Genomic DNA, 20,623 nt, shown 5'->3' on the forward strand with positions numbered 1-20,623 from the left:
ATCATGAACTATGACAGATATGTGAAGAATGGGAATGAAAAGTGCGAGAGTTCACCTGGCTCTTTGGGCGTGGCCTCTAAGCCTTCAGTCTTGTCATCCCGTGCAATCGGATGAAAGAAGGTATAGACCAGGTCACACTAGAAGAAGAGAACATGAGATTATTAATATTGTCCAGCTTTGTTTACTGTATACTGTGTCTGTGTGTGTGTGTGTGTGTGTGTACCTGCGTGACCTCTGTGGAGCTCCTCATCAGGTTGTGGACGTAATTGTTGAGCTCCATCTTCCTCTTTGCTGCCACTTCTTTGATGTGGGTGCGACCAAGCACCATTTTGTTTGGGAAACTAAAGATATGGAGAGAAAACCAAGACATACTCATTATACTACAGAATATGATATAACTCTCCTCCCTCTATGCTACTGAGCTAAGGCATAGAAACACAGAAAGCTTATAAGTTCATAGAGGGAAGTTTAAGTGGGTGATAGTGAGCTAGGTAGGTGGTATTACACCAGAGAGATTATTTATCTCCAAAACATGCCAAATATGTTGTTTACTCCTCTGTTGTCAGCCCTGGTGTGACAATAATGACTTTTCCTGTATCTCAGCTTTCAAGTAGGATTAAAATCTGTTAGATAATAGAGACAAAGGGTTGTAGTGGAGGTCAGGTGATCTACCTCGGCAGCTTCCAGAGGGGGAAGAGGATGGTGAGTTTGTTGTGGAGCTCCTGAAACTCATCAAAGGTGCGAAAAATAAACTGAGGCTCATTCTGACCGTCCCTCATGATCCTCACCACATACGTCTGCACAGAGAGGATAGACAGGGAGAGAAAGAGACAGCCACGTCAATCAGATGTCAGTGCTTTCTGGTTTAACTCCAGATATGAGATGAAACATGAAAAGATGAAGAGACACAAGCTTTAGGGGGACTCACATAGTGCTTGTCAGGGTTGTATCTCTTCTGAAAGGAGAAAATGGAAGAGTTCGTGATGCGGCCCTCCTGTTTTAGGGTGTATGTCTTAGGGGAGAAGGACAGGATTGGCTCATCATTTGCTGGAAGACCAGAGAACCGTAGCTGAGCCAGGTTGTGGATGAAGAAGTTGAACTTGGTGGCCACGCTGCCCAGACTGGACTCTATTAGCCTGGAGCAGATGGGGGGGAAAGAGAGGCGGAAAAGGGAGAAAATAAGGAGGAAATAAGTGAGAGGTGAAGGTGAGACAAGGTTGTTAACGTGACTATGCAAAGGCACAAATGTAAATGTTTGGGTTTCCGTCAACAAGCTTAGATCCAATCCGGTCTGACTGGTCTTACAAAAACAAAAGCAAAACCTGATACTTCTTGCTTCTAGTGTGTCAGGAGGTTTTGTTACTGTAATGTGAGACTGTATGTATTGTTAGATTTTCCTGTCTTATATCGCCACCTGGTGGATTTTGAGTTGAACTCCTAGAACAACTCGAAATAACAGATCTGGCCAAAATAGCAGCTGCACAACAAAGGAAGACAATTTCTGCCTTTCTCCTGATGTTCCCAGTTTTGAGGTTTTGCAAAAGTTTTAGGGAAAAACATTTTACATTTGACCCAGCCTGTTAAGACACAAGCTAAGACAGATGTTTGAGGATCAGGTGATGTTTTTACCTGGTGAAGAAGATCGTGGCTTCAGCATCTGTGTTGTGAGGCTGCAGAGCATCAAACACATACTTTAGATCCTGAGAGCCAGTCAACTCTGGGAGGCCTGACGACGTCATCTAGGACACACACACACACACACACACGCACACACGCACGCACACACACACACAAACACACAACCCATGATAAGAGATAAATTCATAAATGGAAATATATCTTTTAAGGTATTCATTTACAAACTAGCTCAGAGGATTTACCTTAACTTATGACCCATGTTTATGGACAGTTATTACCTACTTTAATAACTATATCTAAATTATATATATAGTTACATATAGCATCAGAATTAAGATTTAATACTCAAAATACTGTTGATCCATATTCAAGAATATTGAATAAAGTTGACTAATACTACTAAATAATAGTATTCCATTCAAATTTGGGGTATCAATCATTTTACATAATAATACAGGAAGTAATAATGAGCTACACTTTATTATTATTGTCTTTTAAATGTTGTTTTAATGCATTATTATGCCTCATGGAAAACCCTGTGAATTGCCTTTGTGTTTAAAAGGTGACACAAACACCCTCGCCACTTTGATATAAATAAACAGCAGCAACTCTTCTGAGAGACAACATGACAGACATTTCCAGGACAACAGTGAAGGGTGTTGATTCATTAGGGAAGCAAAACAATTCATGGTTTGCAAATCTTTTTATTCTGGCTCACACAGGTGCAAAAGAAAACAAAAGGAGGTCAAACCTACTGAGGAAAAAGAAGCTGAAGGTAGAAAAATGACAAATCAGTAGAATAAAGATGCAAGAATATAGAATAAATACTTTATAGCCAGTCCTACGATCTGCAAAACTGTGCAACATTAAAACGAACCTTCTGCATGTGACTGTATGTAAATATGTAGCGAGAGTTCATGTATTCATGCAGATTAGTGTATATTGCTTGTGTGTGTGTGTGTGTGTGTGTGTGTCGTGCCTCACCAGTGACAGCAGGTTGAGGAAGAGTCCGGAGTGCTTGCGGATCAGGTTGTAGGCCTGGCTACACAAGTCTACGAACAGCTGGAAGCGACTGGTGGGACGCTCGCCTCCGTTGATGACGTACGCCATGTCAGAGGTCAAAACAAACGGAGCTCGGTCCCTGATGGGAGACAAGATTAAAATTCAGCTTCTAAAAAGGGGTTAGCAAAATCCCTGGGAAATTTCTGGAATGGGAACGTGAAAGCACAAAACCGGGGCGCCCTTAAATAAATTACTACAAAGCCCTTAATTACTTCAGCAGAGATGCTCAAAGGCCAAAAATAGACGAGTGTGGTTGTAGGACAGCCCACCTGGAGAGATCCCAGCAGGGAAAGCGTGTGAATGTGTGAGTTATGAACCAGGTCATGCCTGAAAATACACATTCATCTTGCTGTGTAGCTACTACATCTGAAACTCAGTGACCCACAAAAAGAATCGTGGTTCGCTGAGTTTTTTGGCGACTGGCCTGCTGATCAACTTTACTACTGATGACATCAAAGGCACTTGTGTGTCCTCACTGAGTCATTCGTGTTACAGCTGGGACAACTGCTATCAACGCTCTCATCACTGGTAAAGCAACCTTTGTCCCAATCTGTTAACAGCTTCATTTATCCCTTTAATGAGTGCATGATAGCATTCTCCACTGAAATCAGCTGATATGAGACCTTTCACCTACACCCCTGGCAATATAATAACAATAAACATCCTGTTGCACCCTTATGGAAAAACCTTTAAACTCTGATAGTACACGAAAGCAGACAATCATTGGTATTCATGCGTACACTGAAACAGGCGTCAACATGTTTGATATTCACCTTTTGAAGCTGCCAAACATCTGGGCGTGGCCCAGGAACTTGCCGAAGTCGATATGAAACATGTGACCAGTAGAGCGCAGCATAATGTTGTCATTGTGCCTATCGCAGATGCCCAGAACGTAAGTTGCGACACAGCATCCGGCACATGAGTAGATGAAGTTCTCTGATGCCTGGAAAGAAGAAGGGAAGTGAAAGAGCAGGACACAGAAAGACAGAAAGAGCAAGTGTGAATATTTAATGTGAAGCACAGGCTGCTGTGTAATGCTGGTTGGTCTTGTTAGGGAGGGCGACAGATTAAAATGCCTGAGAAGTAGGTGAAGTTTCTGACCAGAGGCATGAGAGGAATTCATAATTTTTCCAGATGTTTCAAGCAGACCCAAGAATAATATTAAAAAATATTTTCCATATATCTCCAGACATTCCTTAAACAACTATAGTCTCAAACACAGCAAAGCATTTAGCTAGTAACACACATATTTCAGCTTCCTGCTTAGTTTAAAGGTTAAATGTTGTGCGGTAGATTTTCTAGGGTCAGCGTTTCTGAGTAGGGAGTAAAGTTACACATTTATAGGAGTCAAAGGTCAAACAGTTCTACAACTGCTATAAACTTCAGGAGCACATAAACGGTGAGTCTTCAACTCCTCCACCGCCACATCATACTGTCAACAGAAATTTACGGTTTTGATATCCGAGTCATTTCCCCCCCAATTTTTTACATCCCATTGCATTATAGGATAGTTAAAAGTAGCTTAGTGGTGTAACTGAGATTCATAATATATGTGATGTAAATACTTTGTGCCAGAGAAGTAACATATATCATTGGTAGCAGTGCAGTAAGTACAATAATGGGCAACAATGATTTATTTTCCTATTGGCATATGTGGTGGGATTGAAGGGATAGTTTCATAGTCTGCTTTGTATTTATGTACCTTCTCATACTCGTCCTCAGCAGGGTTGTACTTGCGGAGCCACTCAGCCAGAGGTTTGTCCTTAAAAGATCCGGTGACTCCGTACTCCACCTGGATCTTTCTCAGGGTGTCGGAGGATGGCACCAGCTCCACCATGCCTGGAAAACACATCACATCTTTACTAAATACACTGCAAACATACAAAATACAGTTGTGTATATCACCTTTTAAAATGGTATTGTATTGCCATGTGTGATTATGTCCAACTAGTATAACTTTATAGTGGAATGACTAAGCCATTACTCATCTGTATGAACTATAGTCCAAATAAATTTCAACATGTTTTCCTGCCGTGCCATTTGACCAGTAAATGTACTTCCTTCTTGTAATGTAACACTTCAGTAAATGCTTATCTACTGTACTTCCTTCTTGTAATGTCACACTTCAGTAAATGGCTCATCTATTTTAATTTTAGACAAATAAACAGAAAAGTTATTTCCTCTCTGAACAGTTCTGTTTACTTCTGACCTCCTATACAGCATGTCTGTGCTTTGATGGGAGATGTCACAAGTATAGGTTGATGACTGTACATGTTTGTCCGTTACCTTTGTCCTTGCCCGTTGAGATGCATTTGAAGTTAACGATGCGTAGGTCCAGCCCCTCCTGCAACCAGATGCGGTCCATGATGCGGATCATCTGCAGAGCCAGCATGTCCTGCCTCAGATCTTCTCCCACCTAACATACAGAAAGACAAATTAAACCACCATTGCTGCATTATCAAATTTGTTCCTCTCTGGCCACCAGGGGGCGCAGTGCGTCAGACAGGCAGCATGTAAACAAGTTAGAAAATGTACCTGATGACAGTTCCCCCACTGTAAACTAATGGTGCGTGTGTGACAGACACACAATAACCTGTACTCGGGTATTGTTTGAAACAATACTGAGCTTTCATAAGGTTCATTCTGTGCATTCATGTGGGGGTGGGAGTTCTGTAATGTACTGTACCTTGAACATAACATTGATCTCTTCTCCCAGCGGGTCGGCGTTGACCAGGGCCAGCTTGAGAGGAACTGCGTTGGAGTTGAAGAAGGAGCATGTCTATACACACAAACACATACACATTCAGATTCAGATTCACATATACAGTATAACTATATTTTATACATTACATCATGCTTATCTAGCCTTTAAGATGCAGCTTTAAAACATGATCTACAAGAGGAGTCAGGATTTCCTTGCTTACTTTACACCTCTAATTTATTTTGAGATGTTATAAAAGCGATCCAGAAACCATATGCTCTATGTAATCATTATACCTCTCCAAAAACATCACTGTCAAATGACTCTAACAGAATAACAAAATGTTATTTTTCAGCTTACTGTCAAGTGCAGGCAATCAGATTACTCTCTGGTGATTTCAACGAATGTTAAATTATTTCTGGCTCGTATCCATAAATGTAACCGAGGAGGCAGGCTGCTGAAACACGGAGGTAGCCAGGTGGATTCACCAGAGGAAAGTATGATTATAAGCTATTTTAAGTACAACTCCTCCTCTTTTACTCAGGAGAATACATGCAGACGCTTGGAATGTGACATCCAAAGTGTCTCATACTTCAGAATATATGCATGCATGTGTTTTATATTTCGGTGAGACTGTGGCTTTAATGAGCTCATTTCCTCAGCGGTTTAAAACACGGAGGTTCAACTAAGAATTATGTGGCTGTTTGCTAACAAATACTTGGGTTGAGGTTTTCTTCTTATATGCGACTGCTACGAATTTAAAACTGCTAATCCTCTGTAGATCAGGTATATCCAGTGTGATGTCACAGATGCAGTGACCCAAATACAACACAAAGAATAGCTGACACGGAGCATTAAGATCCTAAAAAAGAATGATGATATATTCTATTGCTATTTCGGTTCATGCAAAACCGACTAATTCTCCTTATTGAGGGTTTGTGTGTGTGTGTGTGTGTCACCTTGAGGTTTAGCTCCTTGGCCACCAGACTGGGGCTGAGGGGCAGTCGGCAGCTGTTCCTCTGGAAAAAGTTCTGGACGTTTTCAAGACCCTCCTGCAGTGCTGCCTGAACACACCAAAATCAAAAAGTACATAAAAAGCCCACATACACATATAATATAACACACACAGCAATACCGATGATAAGTACACACAGACACACACACTGACCTGTCGGGTGGACCCTCCGGCCTGTCTGACCCTCTCGGCCACGGTTCCGAGCAGCGTGACCAGGTGAGTTTGTTTCTCCAGCTCCACTCTCAGCTTGCTTCCACAAAGACATTGAAGGGCACCCAGCACCCGCTCGTATCGTCGCCCCCAACCAGGATCCTGCACGGCGTCCTTCAGCAGCCTGCAGACATCACACACATCACCATCACCATCATCATCACCTACAGCTGACATTCAGTGGATGTTTAAATCACAGACACCAACTTTCCCTTAAGCCTGTTTTTTAAGTGATCAGCAACGAAATGGGGAACATTATGCACTTTTTTTTTTTTTTTTTTTAAGGTGGAAGTGCTGATGTCCAATTCAGTATCAACACTAGGTGCAGTGCAGGGAGTTGGACTCAAGAGGTAACCTACTATTATCACTATTATTGCATTTTCTACACAGGGCTGTAATAGATTAATTTCAAGGCATCTGCAAGTTTTCATAAAGAACGCTCTTAATGGAAAACAGACTATCCCATGAATAGAAGTCTTATCTTTTGTACATATTTCAATAAACAGCATCTGTTGAATTAGACAAATAAGAAATAAATGTTTTTGTAGAGACAAAAATACTTCACATTTTCTGGCTTCAAAAACACTGACATCACATCGCATGCTCAACATTATTTCTTGAGTATCTGTTTATTCACTTCAGCAGCTATAAGACTCATCATTTGCAACATTTAATTTCAGATGTTTGCTTGGAGACGTCTCTTGACAGCTGGTTGATTATTCAGTGCTGCTGTGAGCTCACCAGTAGAGGTAGTGCGCGATGATAATGTTGCTTTGTGCTCTGGACAGCAGGAACATGACGAGGGCGTTCTTCAGGTGACACTCAAACTTTAAAGCCTGGGTGGGAGGGCACGAAAGAAGAAAGAGAGTTAGAATTAAAGATGGAGGAATTGTGAAAGTGTGTCTAAGAGGAGGAGCGATAGTAGTGTAAGTGTGAGCATATATATTGTGTATTTGTGTGTGCATGTGTAGCTGTACCTGAACTAGCTGCGGCAGGTAATCAGCCAGCTCATCATCGCTGCTCTTCGCGATCCAACTAACAGCCACACTTCTCACCTCTGTATCTGCAAACCTACACACACACAAACACACACACACAAAATCAATAAGTGGATTACAACAAAGTTAATAATTAAGAAAACAGGACAGACGGCATTTAAAATCCTGAACTGAAAAGCAGATGCAATGACAGAAAGAGCAACCAATGTACAATGTAGGAGTTCTGTCTTTATCACCGTTTTTTGTTGCACTGTAAAATACACTTTTTAATTTTATAGGATCTGTGGTGCCATAAACTGAACGTATGCACAAGGCCGAAAGTGAACAGAGCGCGTACTTTGAGTCGAGCAGCTCCAGCGCAGTGACGGGAGGCAGCAGTGGCCAGTGGTGCAGCAGGGAATGAATGTGAGCCATGCTGGCCCAGTCCCAGCTGGGTGCACTGGCCAACACCTTGGGGAGGCTGCTGGGGTGGTCCCTCCGACAGTGGAGCCGATGGTCCCATAAGAGCTGGTGATCTGCCCGCTTAAGCCTAAAGAGAGGGAGATGATAGAGAATGAGTGGGTGAGAAGGTTTTTAAAGAAGATTTATACATCACATCTGATTAAATTTGATTTTTTTCTTTTGACAGTGTTAAACAAACCTCACTTAGCATATGGAAGAGGAAGAAAAGAAAGAACAAACAGACTCCAGGCAAAGATAATTAATCGAAGATTAATAGAAGCACACAAAATCAAGACGGCAAATAAAAATGTAAAAGCAATGTGGTTGTAAGATCACTAATGCTTCTTATGTTTCTTATAATATATGAGAAAATATGGACATAATAAGCAAACAAGAATTTCTCTACCCTTGCTCAACAACTACTCTTAATTTCCATTTGATCAAGAAAGTTCTCCTTCTTTCTCCTCAGCGGTTGACGAACAAAGTTTTTTTTTTAAATAGCTCGTAAAAGTCTGTGTAAGAAATTGTGAATGTGAAACAAACTGATTGAAACAAAAAAAAGAAAAAGAGCTGACATGGTTTAACTGACCTTCCCTGGACAAACAAAAGCACAAGATTACAATCATATGAAGAATTTGGCCTCTGAGAGTCATGTGAGACTTGTAACTCAACAACCTACAACCAGGAAATCAAATATCTTCTATTTACCCAGTCTAAAATTTCCTAGTTGGTGCACGTCCTCTGGTACAGTGAGAGTGTGTACTGTGAGAGTCTTGTTATGTCTGTGGCATGTTGCTTTCACTTCTCTTTTTTTAAAAGCTGTTTAAAGCTGCGTCCTAACCCCCAAAAAAATCTTTTGTGTTAAATTATTCTGTCAGTGAGCTTTTACTCCTGTAAAGTGAGACACTGAATCTTCACTGAATCACGGGATGCTGATCTGTGGCTGACTCTGACCTCTGACCTTCCTAGAAGTAATAAAAATAATAAATTTCCCTTCAGGGATTGATGAAGCACCACACATAAAAAAAACAACACAACACACAATGGATTAGTGAAACTGCAGCTCCACAAGTCTTATGGCCACAGAGGCTGGAGAAATGAATGAGCAGGATAGAAAGCAGGCGGTGAGAGCCCAGTAAGAGAGCGCTCTGTGCTAAAGTGCCGGTTGAGTCTCATGGATGTTGGCAGAGTGGAGGAGATTTGGCTGGCAGCAGGCATAAGAGAGCATTTAGCTGGGCCTGGAGCAGCTGGAGGAGAACAGACACACTGGAGCAGACAACATACAGGCATTTATGGGGAACTGTGGCTGGCAAAGTCAGTGGCTTCATTTAAAATCTCTTCTTAAATCTAGAAAATCCAACAGATTTTGGGTGGTCTAAGGTCTTGAGCCAAAATACTGTCTGCAAAAATGGGTAAATTTAACTAGAAATAGTGTTTCCGTGCATGTTTTTGAGACTCTGATAACAATAAGTACAGTAAGTCTAGTAAAAGCCAATCTATTCATGTAACATTCAATCTATATAAACAAGGTATGTAGTCGACAAATAAAGTCCTCACATCTTTCAAAAAGTGTGGTTTTGATACCACAGATGCTGAATTTTGATGAGGTTAAAGATATTACAGATATAAAGCAAAAAAAAATGTTGGTTCTACTTTGACAGAGTAAGATTTATATTTGAGGTTTCGAGTGAACAACGGCTTTAAACAGTTCAAATTTCCACATGGGCACATAATCACAGTCTGAGAAGTTATTACACTATCCAGCAGTTGGGTTTTTTTTTTTTCTGGCTTCTTGTCGCTTGTAGCAGAAGCACATTTCTACTCAAACCGTCTGTTTTACACATCAAGCCGAGCAACATGAAGATCACCTCTCTCTGGTGGCATTAAACGATGTCAGCCCTTTTATTTTGAAATAGTACCAAATTTCCCTTACAAACTATGAAGTGAAATGAACAGCCGGCTGACACATTAAAAGTGAAGTGGAGCGTGTAGAATTTAGTGCAGGGTTTCCACCGGTGTATTGTAAGACCGGCAGGCCTGAGTTGACCCCCTGCGAGGCCTAAGCAGTGTGTGGGGGGGGGACGGACGAGGGCAGCTGCTCGCTAACAGATACGTGTGTTTACAGCAGAGAGCAGGAGGGAGGACAAACGTCTCACTCCGCTACGCTGTGGAGCAGACACTTCCAGTTTATAAATGTAGCGTCCGTTGTCTAACAAAGTATTGATAACATGATTAGTATTTTACAGAATCCATTTTTTTTTAAATAAACAACTGGAGCAAACTACCAACAGAACTGAAATCAGCCCCAAATGTGAATATTTTTAAATCCAGGTCTTTTCATGTGCTCTTTTAAAGCACTTTAAATCTTAATCTTTTCATTTGCACTGTATGTCCTTTAATTAATTTTAATGCAAATCATTATTTTAAGCTGCACTCTTATATATTATGCTCTATTTTAGTCTAGCTTTTTGTCTTCTTTCTCTGTGTTTTTTCTTTTTATGTACTGTTTCCTTTTTCCGGTTTTCTTGTTTTAAAAGTGTATGATTTAATGTTTCCAATTTTTACTGTTTAATATTTTGTTTTTATGTAAAGCACATTGAGTTGCCCCTGTGTATGAAATGTGCTACATAAATAAAGCTGCCTGGCCTTGCTTATAATGAACATGGGTGCTGATACATGAAAATGAACTGAATGGGTTTCATTTCTATAAAAAGAAATAAAAAAGCAGAACGACAGTCGCAGCGGTAGGCAAGTGATGTAATAGGACACTGTGTAACACCGGTAACACCGCTCCCTTATTTAAAACTAAGAACATTGTGCTTTTGTTACTGAAGAATGAGCCTTTTATATCCACACTGCAGGTTCTCCAACATGCTTGGAAAAACTTTGTTGCAATCTGCTACGAAATCTGCTACCTTACTGCCAGAGGCCAGTAAATCCTACACACTGCACCTTTAAATCTTTTATTATGTCTAATTTCAGATCCAAATTTTGCAACACAACCGCCCCCTCACGTCACTTTTAGAAATTTAAGAGAGATTCTTGTACCCGAAATTGGAAGCACGGCTGCAGATTTTCTCCAGTTTGCGTCGGAGGTCTGGGTCCAGCTCCTCCAGCGTGTTGGGCTCTGGGCTGGGAGCTTCTTTGGGTCCCACGTATAAAACTTCCACTGGTGAGTTGGGGAAGTCGACCTAATGGTAACACAGATGTAGTTATTTTATTTCTCTGAATTAACTTCAATTCAAAAGGAAATGTGTTTTCTTCACAAATACTCTCTCAAATCTTATTTTCTATTTTTAAGAAATCAGGCATCACTATTAAACAGTTTAAGAAGAACTGGTATTATAATAAACTGTTATTGCTACTGAAGCTACCAGGACTACCACTTCTACTACCACTAATGCAGTGAATACTATTAGTTGTAACTGTGCCTGCTACTGCTTTAATTTCTCTGATCATTAGTACTTTCATGCTATGACTGCTACTATTGCATATACATGTCTGTCCCAACTGTCCCAAAATTGTTTATTTCTACTAAGATCACTTTAACCCGTACATACTGTTCAGGGTCTAATTTGACCCATTTTTACATTCAAGAGAAGAAAAACACACCTTAAAATATTTTTCTTTTAGCCAGGAATTTAATGACTTGCCCTAAAATGACCCAGACTATGCAAACAAATGATATATTTCAACTTTCAAAAAATATTTGTGCACATATTCACATTTTTTTAAGACTGACAATGATTTGTAGTCTGTCACAAAATTATGTATAGACACTAATTATGAGGGGATACCGTGAAATGCCAAAATATGAACAGTGTGTAATCACGACTATAACATCTATCAATACTACTCTGACAATGGATACTAGCACAATTACTACTATTAACGCACCATGACTACTAGCAGTACTGAAACCACTATGACTGCTAATGCTTTGACTACAGGTGCTACTGACACCACCACCAACCTGCAGTATGACTCTCTCTGTGGGAATCCTCTTGCGGATGCCCGTGGAGCCGGCAGCACTAGCGACTCCCTGGTTAGACATCCACAGGCACAGCAGCCTGCTGCCCCTGGCAAGCACCCTGTGAAACACAGTCAGTGATAAACAATAACAAAAAAACCAAACCAAAGAAACAAGTGTAAGGAAAACAGACTTCCTTATAATGTGGTAAGGATGTAAACTATCACGGCCTTTCCACAGCTGTGTGCTCTAAAAACTACAAGTACTGTTAAATACTGATTAGTTTATTCTGTTTTTCAGCTCATTTAAAGTTAAAGAGTATAGGTTTCTTTGTTTAATATAGAGGAAAAACCTCCATAAAATAAAACTATAAAGATGTCTTATATTACCTGATTTCACAAAGACTTTATTTTAACATAAAGATGTGCAAATTCCCTCACACTACACTTTCAAATATTCCTTTATAAGTGAGACATTCACTCTACTGACACAGAGAATAGCCTCCATCAGCTGTTCCTCTCTTACCGTCTGAAGTCAAAGAGCGGCATAGACACTTTGCCCAGCAGCTCTGGAGCTTTTCTCTGTTTGTTAGAGTCGGGTGAGCCGCTGGCATTTTGGTTCAGCACCCCGAAAAGGGTCAGGCTCAGTGTGGACTCCAGTGGGAGCACAGCGACCGCTATGGGGAAGTTGATCCTGGAAAACGATGAGGTCAGTCAGTGTCAGCAACATGGAGGGACAATGTAGATAAATAGTTGTTGAAATTTGAAAATGGCATATAAATGGGGAAGAGTGGGGAGAGGAATGAAGCGGAGAGGTAATCACTTACAGTTCGTCCCATTTGATGTGGTAGAAGAAGCTTTTGTATGTGCCCACTCTCTTGGACTGGATCGGTTTAAACAAGTTCTTGCCATTGTGTGTGAGGGAACACATCAGGAAGTACTTCTCATAACTGTAACACAACAACACAATGAATAATGCAACGTTTCTGTGTCTTAAATTACACATTATCCGGCTGATTAAAGGCTCTGCCGGGACATTTTTTAAACAGATTTCTATACAATAAAAATCTGATGAAGCTTGTTCGGTGAGCTAGTGTAAATAAAGCACTTTGACTCTCACCACAGGAGAAATGTAATGGGACATACTGGCACTAAAGGGAGTTTCTAAATAACTGTGGTTTGAAATAAGACACATTATATGTTTGAGTTAAGATTTAGGATTAAGGAGTCATCAGCATCTTCTCTCATATTCCCTTAACCAGACGTTCTCAGTAGTTTGGGACTTCAACTTACTAGTCTAAATCAGACTGCTGATGACATTGACACCTATGTACTTGTATTAATAGGCTCTTTCTCTCAGTTATTCCTGTTAGACTTCCTGTACCTGCCCACACAGCCCTCAGAAGAGGCATAATCAGGTAACAAGTGAAAACATCTGTGTAGGAGGCACTTTAAGACTTTTTTTTAATATTACAAGTCTTTTTCAGGATGGATCTGTTCACGCTCACATATGGCAGTACAGATTCACACCTAAAACTGTCTAGTAAAACCACAGTCTGATCTGCTGGAAAAAGCTCAGCTGGAGCACTTGCAGGTTAAGGTGCTTACTCAAGACCTCAGTGGTGAAAATGAGGGGGCAAAGGCAACAACTTCCCCCACCTAGATTTCTCCTTCGAACCAGCAACCATCCTGACACACGTTTATTTCTCCACCACTGCCCCATTTTGGAAGGAGCCATAATGAGATCACCACATGAAATAACAGATTTCAATGGTGGAACTGATAATATTAACAATGGCCTCTATCAAAAAGTTCTGGTAAGTCGCACCGGTGACTGAGCCTTCATGCAGCCACTGTTAATGTGATTACTGAGGCGCACAAGAATGATAACACACTAGAGAACGGAGCACAGTCTGTACTCGCCTACACAGACCTGAGAAGAGGTCTAATCAGGCAACATGATTGAAAACACCTGTGTGGGTAGCTATGCAGGGGTTTCATAACTATATGGTATTCTACACCTATTTATCTATTACCTCTTAATTCTTGCATGTACTGTATATACACAATACAAAGGCTGTGTCCGAAATCACTCCCTTATTCTCTACTCTCTATTTAATAAACACTACATAGTTCATCATCACCATCCACTGTAGAGTAGCCTGATGGTAGTTTTTACGTTGTGTGATTGTTACCAGAAAACAGTGTACATGCCATGGACACTACTTTTTTTTTAATTCCATTGTGGATATTTGAGGGATAAAATATAGTGGATATATTTACATACTAAGCATTCAGACACTTAAATAAAATGGAAGAGGGTAAATGTCATGCACTAAATAGTAAATGAGTGATTTTGGACACAGCCTATGATTTTTTTATAGAAGTAAGATGCCTGTAAAATTAATAAATGCAAATATATTGAATAAAAATAAACTAAACACCAGTTTACAACAGAGGAAAAACTATAATGTGCATTTTCTTGTATACAGTAATGTGTACTTCCAGATGTGCAAATAGAACCTTAACAAATCAGTCGAACACCGGCATTAAGTTCAGTTGCAACCAATTAACCACACTCTTTAAAAAGAACCAGTTTCAGTAACAGATACATGTGTGACTGGAGGGTGAAAATACCAACGTTTCACATTTTCACTAATACAGGCTTGATCCGCTACTCAGTGCCATCTGTGCTGGCAGCTCCACCGCTTGCCATGGTGTCTCAATATGCTGGCAATGCCGTGGCATCTACTGAGGCTCCAGATGGATTACGCGCTAGCCACAACAACGCCAAATTCTCAGACCTCAATAAGCGAGCATTATAGTAACACCACACCACAGCATAGCACAGCCGATATGCCCCGGTTACAGGTTCGGGTTAGGAAATACTGTACTCGCTGTGTCCCTCTCTCTCTCTCTCTCTATCTCTCTCTCTCTGGCCTTTTGGTTGTGAGCAGCTAAATATTTTTGGAGGTGTCTTTGGAATGACAGTCACTACAGTAATGTTTGGTGTTGGCTTAAAATAGCTGCTGGAAGAGGAGGCGCTGGAGTAAATTAGCTTGTTATTAGGCAGTTCCTCTCTTTGTAAAGGCCTCCCTGGTTGAAAAGAAGAAAATTACCAAGGAAGGAGGGAAGGCATTATAGCAATTTTCAAGACAGGTTTTAAAAGCCGCCTCCATCTCACAGGCTTCTAGCTCCTATACATGTTTTATCTCAAACTGCTATAGATTTAATCAGACCTTCATATTCTTCTTAAGACATCAGCACAGCTAAGATTTTACAGCTGAGGATTATCAACAGGTGAAATGACAGGAGGTGAATTTCAAAACCTTCAATCTCTTGATCTTTTTTCCCCCCATAAATAAAAGGGATCAAACGGTTTCCCAGACACTTCTAGACTTCCAGACCTGTGCGAGATCCTTGTACTGTGACAGGGTTTGCTAGAAATGTACTGATCCTGGTTACTGATGCGTGACAGAGCTGGGAATGGAAAATTTGGCTCAGCTCTGTTCCAGACACACACAGGAGATAAAGTCAGAGAGAAATTGGACACTGGCATGGAAAAATAAGACACGGGGGTGCAACACCGGAGCCGTTAGTTTGGCAGGAGAAAATAAGACAACTGTGACAACAATTCTGCTGTGTTACCTCCTCCTTACTAGTTATAAGATATCCTGTAGGTGCTGTTGCTAGATAGTCTTTATTATTAAAAAAAGGCAAATAAAGTGATCATTCTGTCTTCATCTTTTATTATTTCTTGCACATAGTATCTGGGACCTTTATTAGAAGCAGGCTTATATAAGGGAAAGGCTTTTATTTAAGACTATTTCCTCACATTTTAGTACGAAACCTCGTTTTCTGCTCACCCTATTGAATTTTTTGTTGTTGCATAACCAGTAATCCACTTACTCCGATGTGAGGAACAGTCATTTTAGCGCTTGAGTTCCACCTGCAAAGTTTTGGCAAGGCGCTGCTTTGCTGTATGTGGCATGTTCGCTCACTGGCTTAGCTTACACTGGTTGCCCATTCTTATGTTACTGTTACTGCCATCATTATTATAATTATAAAAATATGCTCTGTTATCCTCGTATTTACAATATTGTGTGGCCTCTGTACCCTTCCCCTCTCTATCACAGCCAGCTAAGGAGATACACATGAACTCATAGAACCCAATTAACTACTATTTTTCTATTTCATGCACATTATCTATCCTTGTTTTTTCCACTGTCCCTTTTTTGGAACTGGCCTTTAATTGTTCATGTTGACAACGCCCCCGGCCATTACTGGAGCCCCTGCTTTTAATTGACTATTGTTTTTTAAATCAAAGAAATATAGTAAACATGAAATGTGAAATGTAATAATAGCGGCTGATCATACAAGAACAAATGCGTGAACAAAGGTTTTAATTACTCTACAGCAAAACGTTAAAGAGTTCTTCACATTAGATTTTGAAAGAAAGTCTGGATGAAAATGAAATGCTCTGTTGTAATATACATAGATTTATTACGTGCTTCATGTGGCAACACACCCTGATGTCATTACACATGGATTTATTGTCGTTAAGCAGAATCGTTAGTACTTCCAGACACTCAACTCTCACTCTACATGTTTGTAAAACTAGACAGAATTCAGGTCTTTTGCAGATGGGATACTCATCTACTTAAGCATCCAACATATGACCCACAAAGAGCGCTGTGTCAAAGGTTCGATAAATTATTGTTACTGTGGTTTGGTTTCTGGCAGCATTAATATAATGACATGATTTATCTTTTGTGAAACTAGTTTGATGGGAGCTCTTTATGATTTATTTAACTAGCCTTCATTATTGCGTTGAATCACATAGCGGTGGCTCTAAATTTACCTGCTGATCCAATTGGGCGGGATGCCGTGCAAAGCGAACAGGGTGAACTGGAGGTGGTCTGTCGTGCCAGAGGCTTCTTTACTGCCCATCCCCTCCACAGTGTCTCCATCTGCAGCGTGAGGCTGGGGGGATGAGCTGTAGGAGAGGGATGGAGGGCAGAAGGAACGCAGGTAGAGCTTTGCCAAGTCGTAGACAGCCTGTGTTAGCAAGGCCATGCCCTCCTCCACAGGACTGGTGTGACCTGTCAGGGTCAGATAGGGGTCAGTGTGGAGACACGGGGGGACATCACGGTAATAGTTGTCACTTGGGATTCACTGTTTCTGCTGTAAGTTGCTTTCATTCAGTCACAAGGGATCACCATCATAATCTCTGGCACTACTACTATCCTTGTTGTCTCAATGAATATCAAGCAGTGATGCGGCTGTTTTAAAGATTTTATATTTGGGGGAAAATGTGAGCAACAGAATCAGATTGGTATTCAGTGTCTGCAGATTTAAAAGTTTAGTTGAGTCTGACTGTGTGTATGTAAAGTTCTTACCATTTGATGATTGACCGGATGATGTGGATCCCATCTACAACGTAAAAAATGTTGCTCTTAGTAAATCAACCATGCATGTTAACATTGTTATGTATGCACATGGGTGAGTATGTGTGTTTAGAGCTCACCTTAGGTGAGCGTGTCCTGGGTAAATTGATAGAGTGTCGCAGCCTTTTGATGGCCTCTGTGATGGCCTGGGTCTCCACCTCATCCAGAGCACAGCAGAAGTTCTTCACAGTCTGCACCACCCGGTCCACTGTCTTATACTGGGTGCTCTGAAAACACAGATGCATACATGTGTGTTACTACTCCATCACTATTCACACACTCATAACAGCTTGCTGTGAAAGGGATATCCTCCTGAGCTGTACTTTTGTTTTTAAACTGATTGTTTAACTCGAGAACACATCAGGAGGCTTCAGTGAGAGAGCTACCAACAATTCATCAAACAGATTCTCATCTGCTCAGTGTTTCAAAGCAAAACCAGCTAAATATGTGCACGTCTGTGTAAATGAGGCTCAAAACAGCATGAGAAAAGTGTATTAATTACTGTACATGCTATGATTTGGTCATGGCTCATTCAAAGAAAAAAAAAACATATTGATGCCATCCTCAGGTTGAAGTTGGGTTAAGACTGGGCGTAGTTTAGCCTCCCGTTTTCATAGAGACTGTATTCAATTACTTCACAAAAACCCAAAGTGATGGAAAAACAGATGTGCCATTTCCAGAAAGCATGCCTTCTGAATGAATGTTGTGGTCGACTAACATTTGTGTGTCAAGTATTTGAATCGGCACAAAAAACCTTCAGGAGAATTGATTTAAAAAATTGAGTTCTTCATTACTATTCAGTTAAAGTCTATTGCACTCAGATGTAGCATCAGAGACGAGAGCCAGAGGCTACATTAAACTCAGCACAGAGGGTCGCTACACACTAGTACTCCATTTTAAAAATCAATACTTTGCTACACACTAGAGTGCAGATACTGTGGACGTATAACTTTCTGTTATACAAGTTAATATTGTCATACTGTAAACTTAACGACCCACTGAGGGACAGGCAAGCAATCCACACTGCAACATTTCCAGACTTCTTTTAATTGTTGTGTGTTTTCCAAACTTAGGACCTGCATATCATCGAAATCATTTTCCATCCTATACTCCTAAAGTTTCCAGACCTGCACGGGGACCACATGTACCTCATTTTGTAGGCAGGTGTTGACTTGATTGTGATAGCCTTCCAGATAGTCGGCCAGGCCTTGTCTGGAAGAAGACACAGCGAGAGGTAAGGAATGAGACGGAGACCGTAAAGTATTTGAGTTATTATCAGTGCTGATCACATCAGGACAGAGCACAGAAAGTACTCTAGTTAAAGAGGAATTTCGCTATGTTCTTAAGTGGATGTCCAATCAATGTTGATGGTAGATGTAGTCAATTGAAGCAATACATTCCTTAGTGTGTGCTATACTGACTGAGATAGCTGAGTTTTTCTACTGGCAGAGCTGGGCCTGCTATGCCTACATGTACCAAGATGCATTGCTAACAAACTAATAACACTCTTGGCTGTCCTATCCTCTTGTATGGCTACCACAGCCGCTCTCTGTGCTGCATTATTTCAGCTGTATATTCTGGCTCGAATAAATATGGCTGAATATCTGCATCAGCTCAAACACTGAACGATGTATCCCCATCTATAACATCCTTTGTATTCTATTGTAAGGACTGCATTCATATTTGGGGATGCTGTTTTCGGTGTTGGGAAGTGTAGCTAGTTTGCAATATATGTGAAGACAACAACAAAGTTTTGTTTCCAAGCAGCATACCCCCTGTGGCTACCTAGAGGCAGACACTAGAAATCCAAGTTGAAATAGCCTGTAGTGCTTCTTTGCCCCGAGCTACATCACTGTACATGTGACAGTGCTAGGAGGAACAACAGCTTTTACAGCTGCACCTCAGAGAGATGGAGAACATCGACAACAACTGCAGGCGTTTTTACACTACATCCCTTATTCTGATAGGTACAGATAAAGTTGAAAATTGGTGAAATGATCCTTTATCTAGAAATCACATGGCAATATTGTAAGCCTGTAAAATATTTCAGCATAGAGAGTAGAAAGAAAATCCCTGCACAAAGCACATAGTCAGATTGGCTGGTATAAAACTAAAGCTAAAAATACAATTTCCAGAAGTAGCAGCCACCTTTATTTATTCATCCTCCATCAAGCCTGCAACACTAAACGTCTAAACTTAACAGGATATGTTTAGCACACAAATTAAGTAAATGTGTAAACTTGTTTATCTCTATCTCAGAGTTCAAGTTCCTTCATAACATCATTTCTAGACTAAACCACACCACTGCGACTGTATTCTCACAGGGTTTTGCCAGCAGCCACAGTGTCTAATTCATCCCACTTCAGTTTCATTATAAACCAAAAATATTTTCACACTTCTCATTTCTGGTCTGTGCATTTTCCAGACTGGGTGTAGGACCATCATACCTGGTGACATTCTCCTTGAACGGCCTCTCCACCTCGCCCAGGTGCTTCTCTAAGTGTATTGGAGCGTTATCATCTTCGGCCTGAGGAAAAAGGGGGGGAATAAAAATAAAAATGTACCAGTCAAGCAAATAAAACTGCGGAGTAAGCAGGCGCCAAAGCTCTGAGGGACACATTATCATCATAAATCAAGAAACCATCACATCAGCAAATGAGGATTAACGGTAGGGTGGGTGTGTCCGGTTTTTAAACGATGGCACAGAGATTAAAAACTCAATCTTAGTGGCACAACTTGAAAAAAAAAAAAAACATCTTATTTCACTGGTCAGTAAAAATTTCCCCCATAAAATTCATATGAGCTCAACGTGATAGAATGACTTACAGCTCGCGCCAAGTCCCTTCTCATGGTGGAGTGAGAGAGAAGTTGTAATGTGATCTCATTCTCCCACTTCCTGCAGTTCTGGACGTACTCGTGGCTGCCGAGGCTGTGTTTACTATGGCACAAGACAAACAAAAGAGGCAATGTTATGAAAATCACACTGAACTGTATGTTAGGGATAAGAATGAGCATTTATTGAAGAAAAAAAAAAGGAACAATGCAGAGATTAATAACTCCTTCAATGAAGTGGATTGTTTTTTTTCATAACTAATGTCAGAGTGGATTATCCCTCTCAGAAATGTAAAATAACTATTGCTTA

General features: G+C 40.6%; 1 protein-coding gene across 2 annotated transcripts in view; it reads right to left on the reverse strand.

Moving 5' to 3' along the window:
- The window catches only part of pik3c2a (phosphatidylinositol-4-phosphate 3-kinase, catalytic subunit type 2 alpha), a 52,263-nt gene that overhangs the window by 2,960 nt on the left and 28,680 nt on the right, over positions 1–20,623 (reverse strand). The window contains exons 6-30 of one of the 2 annotated variants that reach the window (XM_053319042.1): positions 20,308–20,419; positions 19,929–20,008; positions 18,630–18,693; positions 17,562–17,708; positions 17,434–17,467; positions 16,896–17,136; positions 12,862–12,984; positions 12,561–12,728; positions 12,039–12,156; positions 11,114–11,256; positions 7,962–8,153; positions 7,604–7,697; positions 7,368–7,462; positions 6,570–6,750; positions 6,361–6,465; positions 5,387–5,479; positions 4,987–5,116; positions 4,403–4,539; positions 3,474–3,643; positions 2,623–2,779; positions 1,630–1,739; positions 929–1,136; positions 673–797; positions 224–341; positions 56–137 (exon numbers count right to left, since the gene is read on the reverse strand). In XM_053319042.1, coding sequence (XP_053175017.1) covers positions 56–137; positions 224–341; positions 673–797; positions 929–1,136; positions 1,630–1,739; positions 2,623–2,779; positions 3,474–3,643; positions 4,403–4,539; positions 4,987–5,116; positions 5,387–5,479; positions 6,361–6,465; positions 6,570–6,750; positions 7,368–7,462; positions 7,604–7,697; positions 7,962–8,153; positions 11,114–11,256; positions 12,039–12,156; positions 12,561–12,728; positions 12,862–12,984; positions 16,896–17,136; positions 17,434–17,467; positions 17,562–17,708; positions 18,630–18,693; positions 19,929–20,008; positions 20,308–20,419 — 3,227 coding nt within the window. Of the gene's footprint in view, positions 1–55; positions 138–223; positions 342–672; positions 798–928; positions 1,137–1,629; positions 1,740–2,622; positions 2,780–3,473; positions 3,644–4,402; positions 4,540–4,986; positions 5,117–5,386; positions 5,480–6,360; positions 6,466–6,565; positions 6,751–7,367; positions 7,463–7,603; positions 7,698–7,961; positions 8,154–11,113; positions 11,257–12,038; positions 12,157–12,560; positions 12,729–12,861; positions 12,985–16,895; positions 17,137–17,433; positions 17,468–17,561; positions 17,709–18,629; positions 18,694–19,928; positions 20,009–20,307; positions 20,420–20,623 lie in introns of both variants that reach the window. The other variant, XM_053319043.1, reaches the window with a different exon arrangement.

Source organism: Scomber japonicus, chromosome 5 (genome assembly GCF_027409825.1).
Source record: "Scomber japonicus isolate fScoJap1 chromosome 5, fScoJap1.pri, whole genome shotgun sequence".
In the NCBI taxonomy this organism is placed as follows: Eukaryota; Metazoa; Chordata; class Actinopteri; order Scombriformes; family Scombridae; genus Scomber; species Scomber japonicus.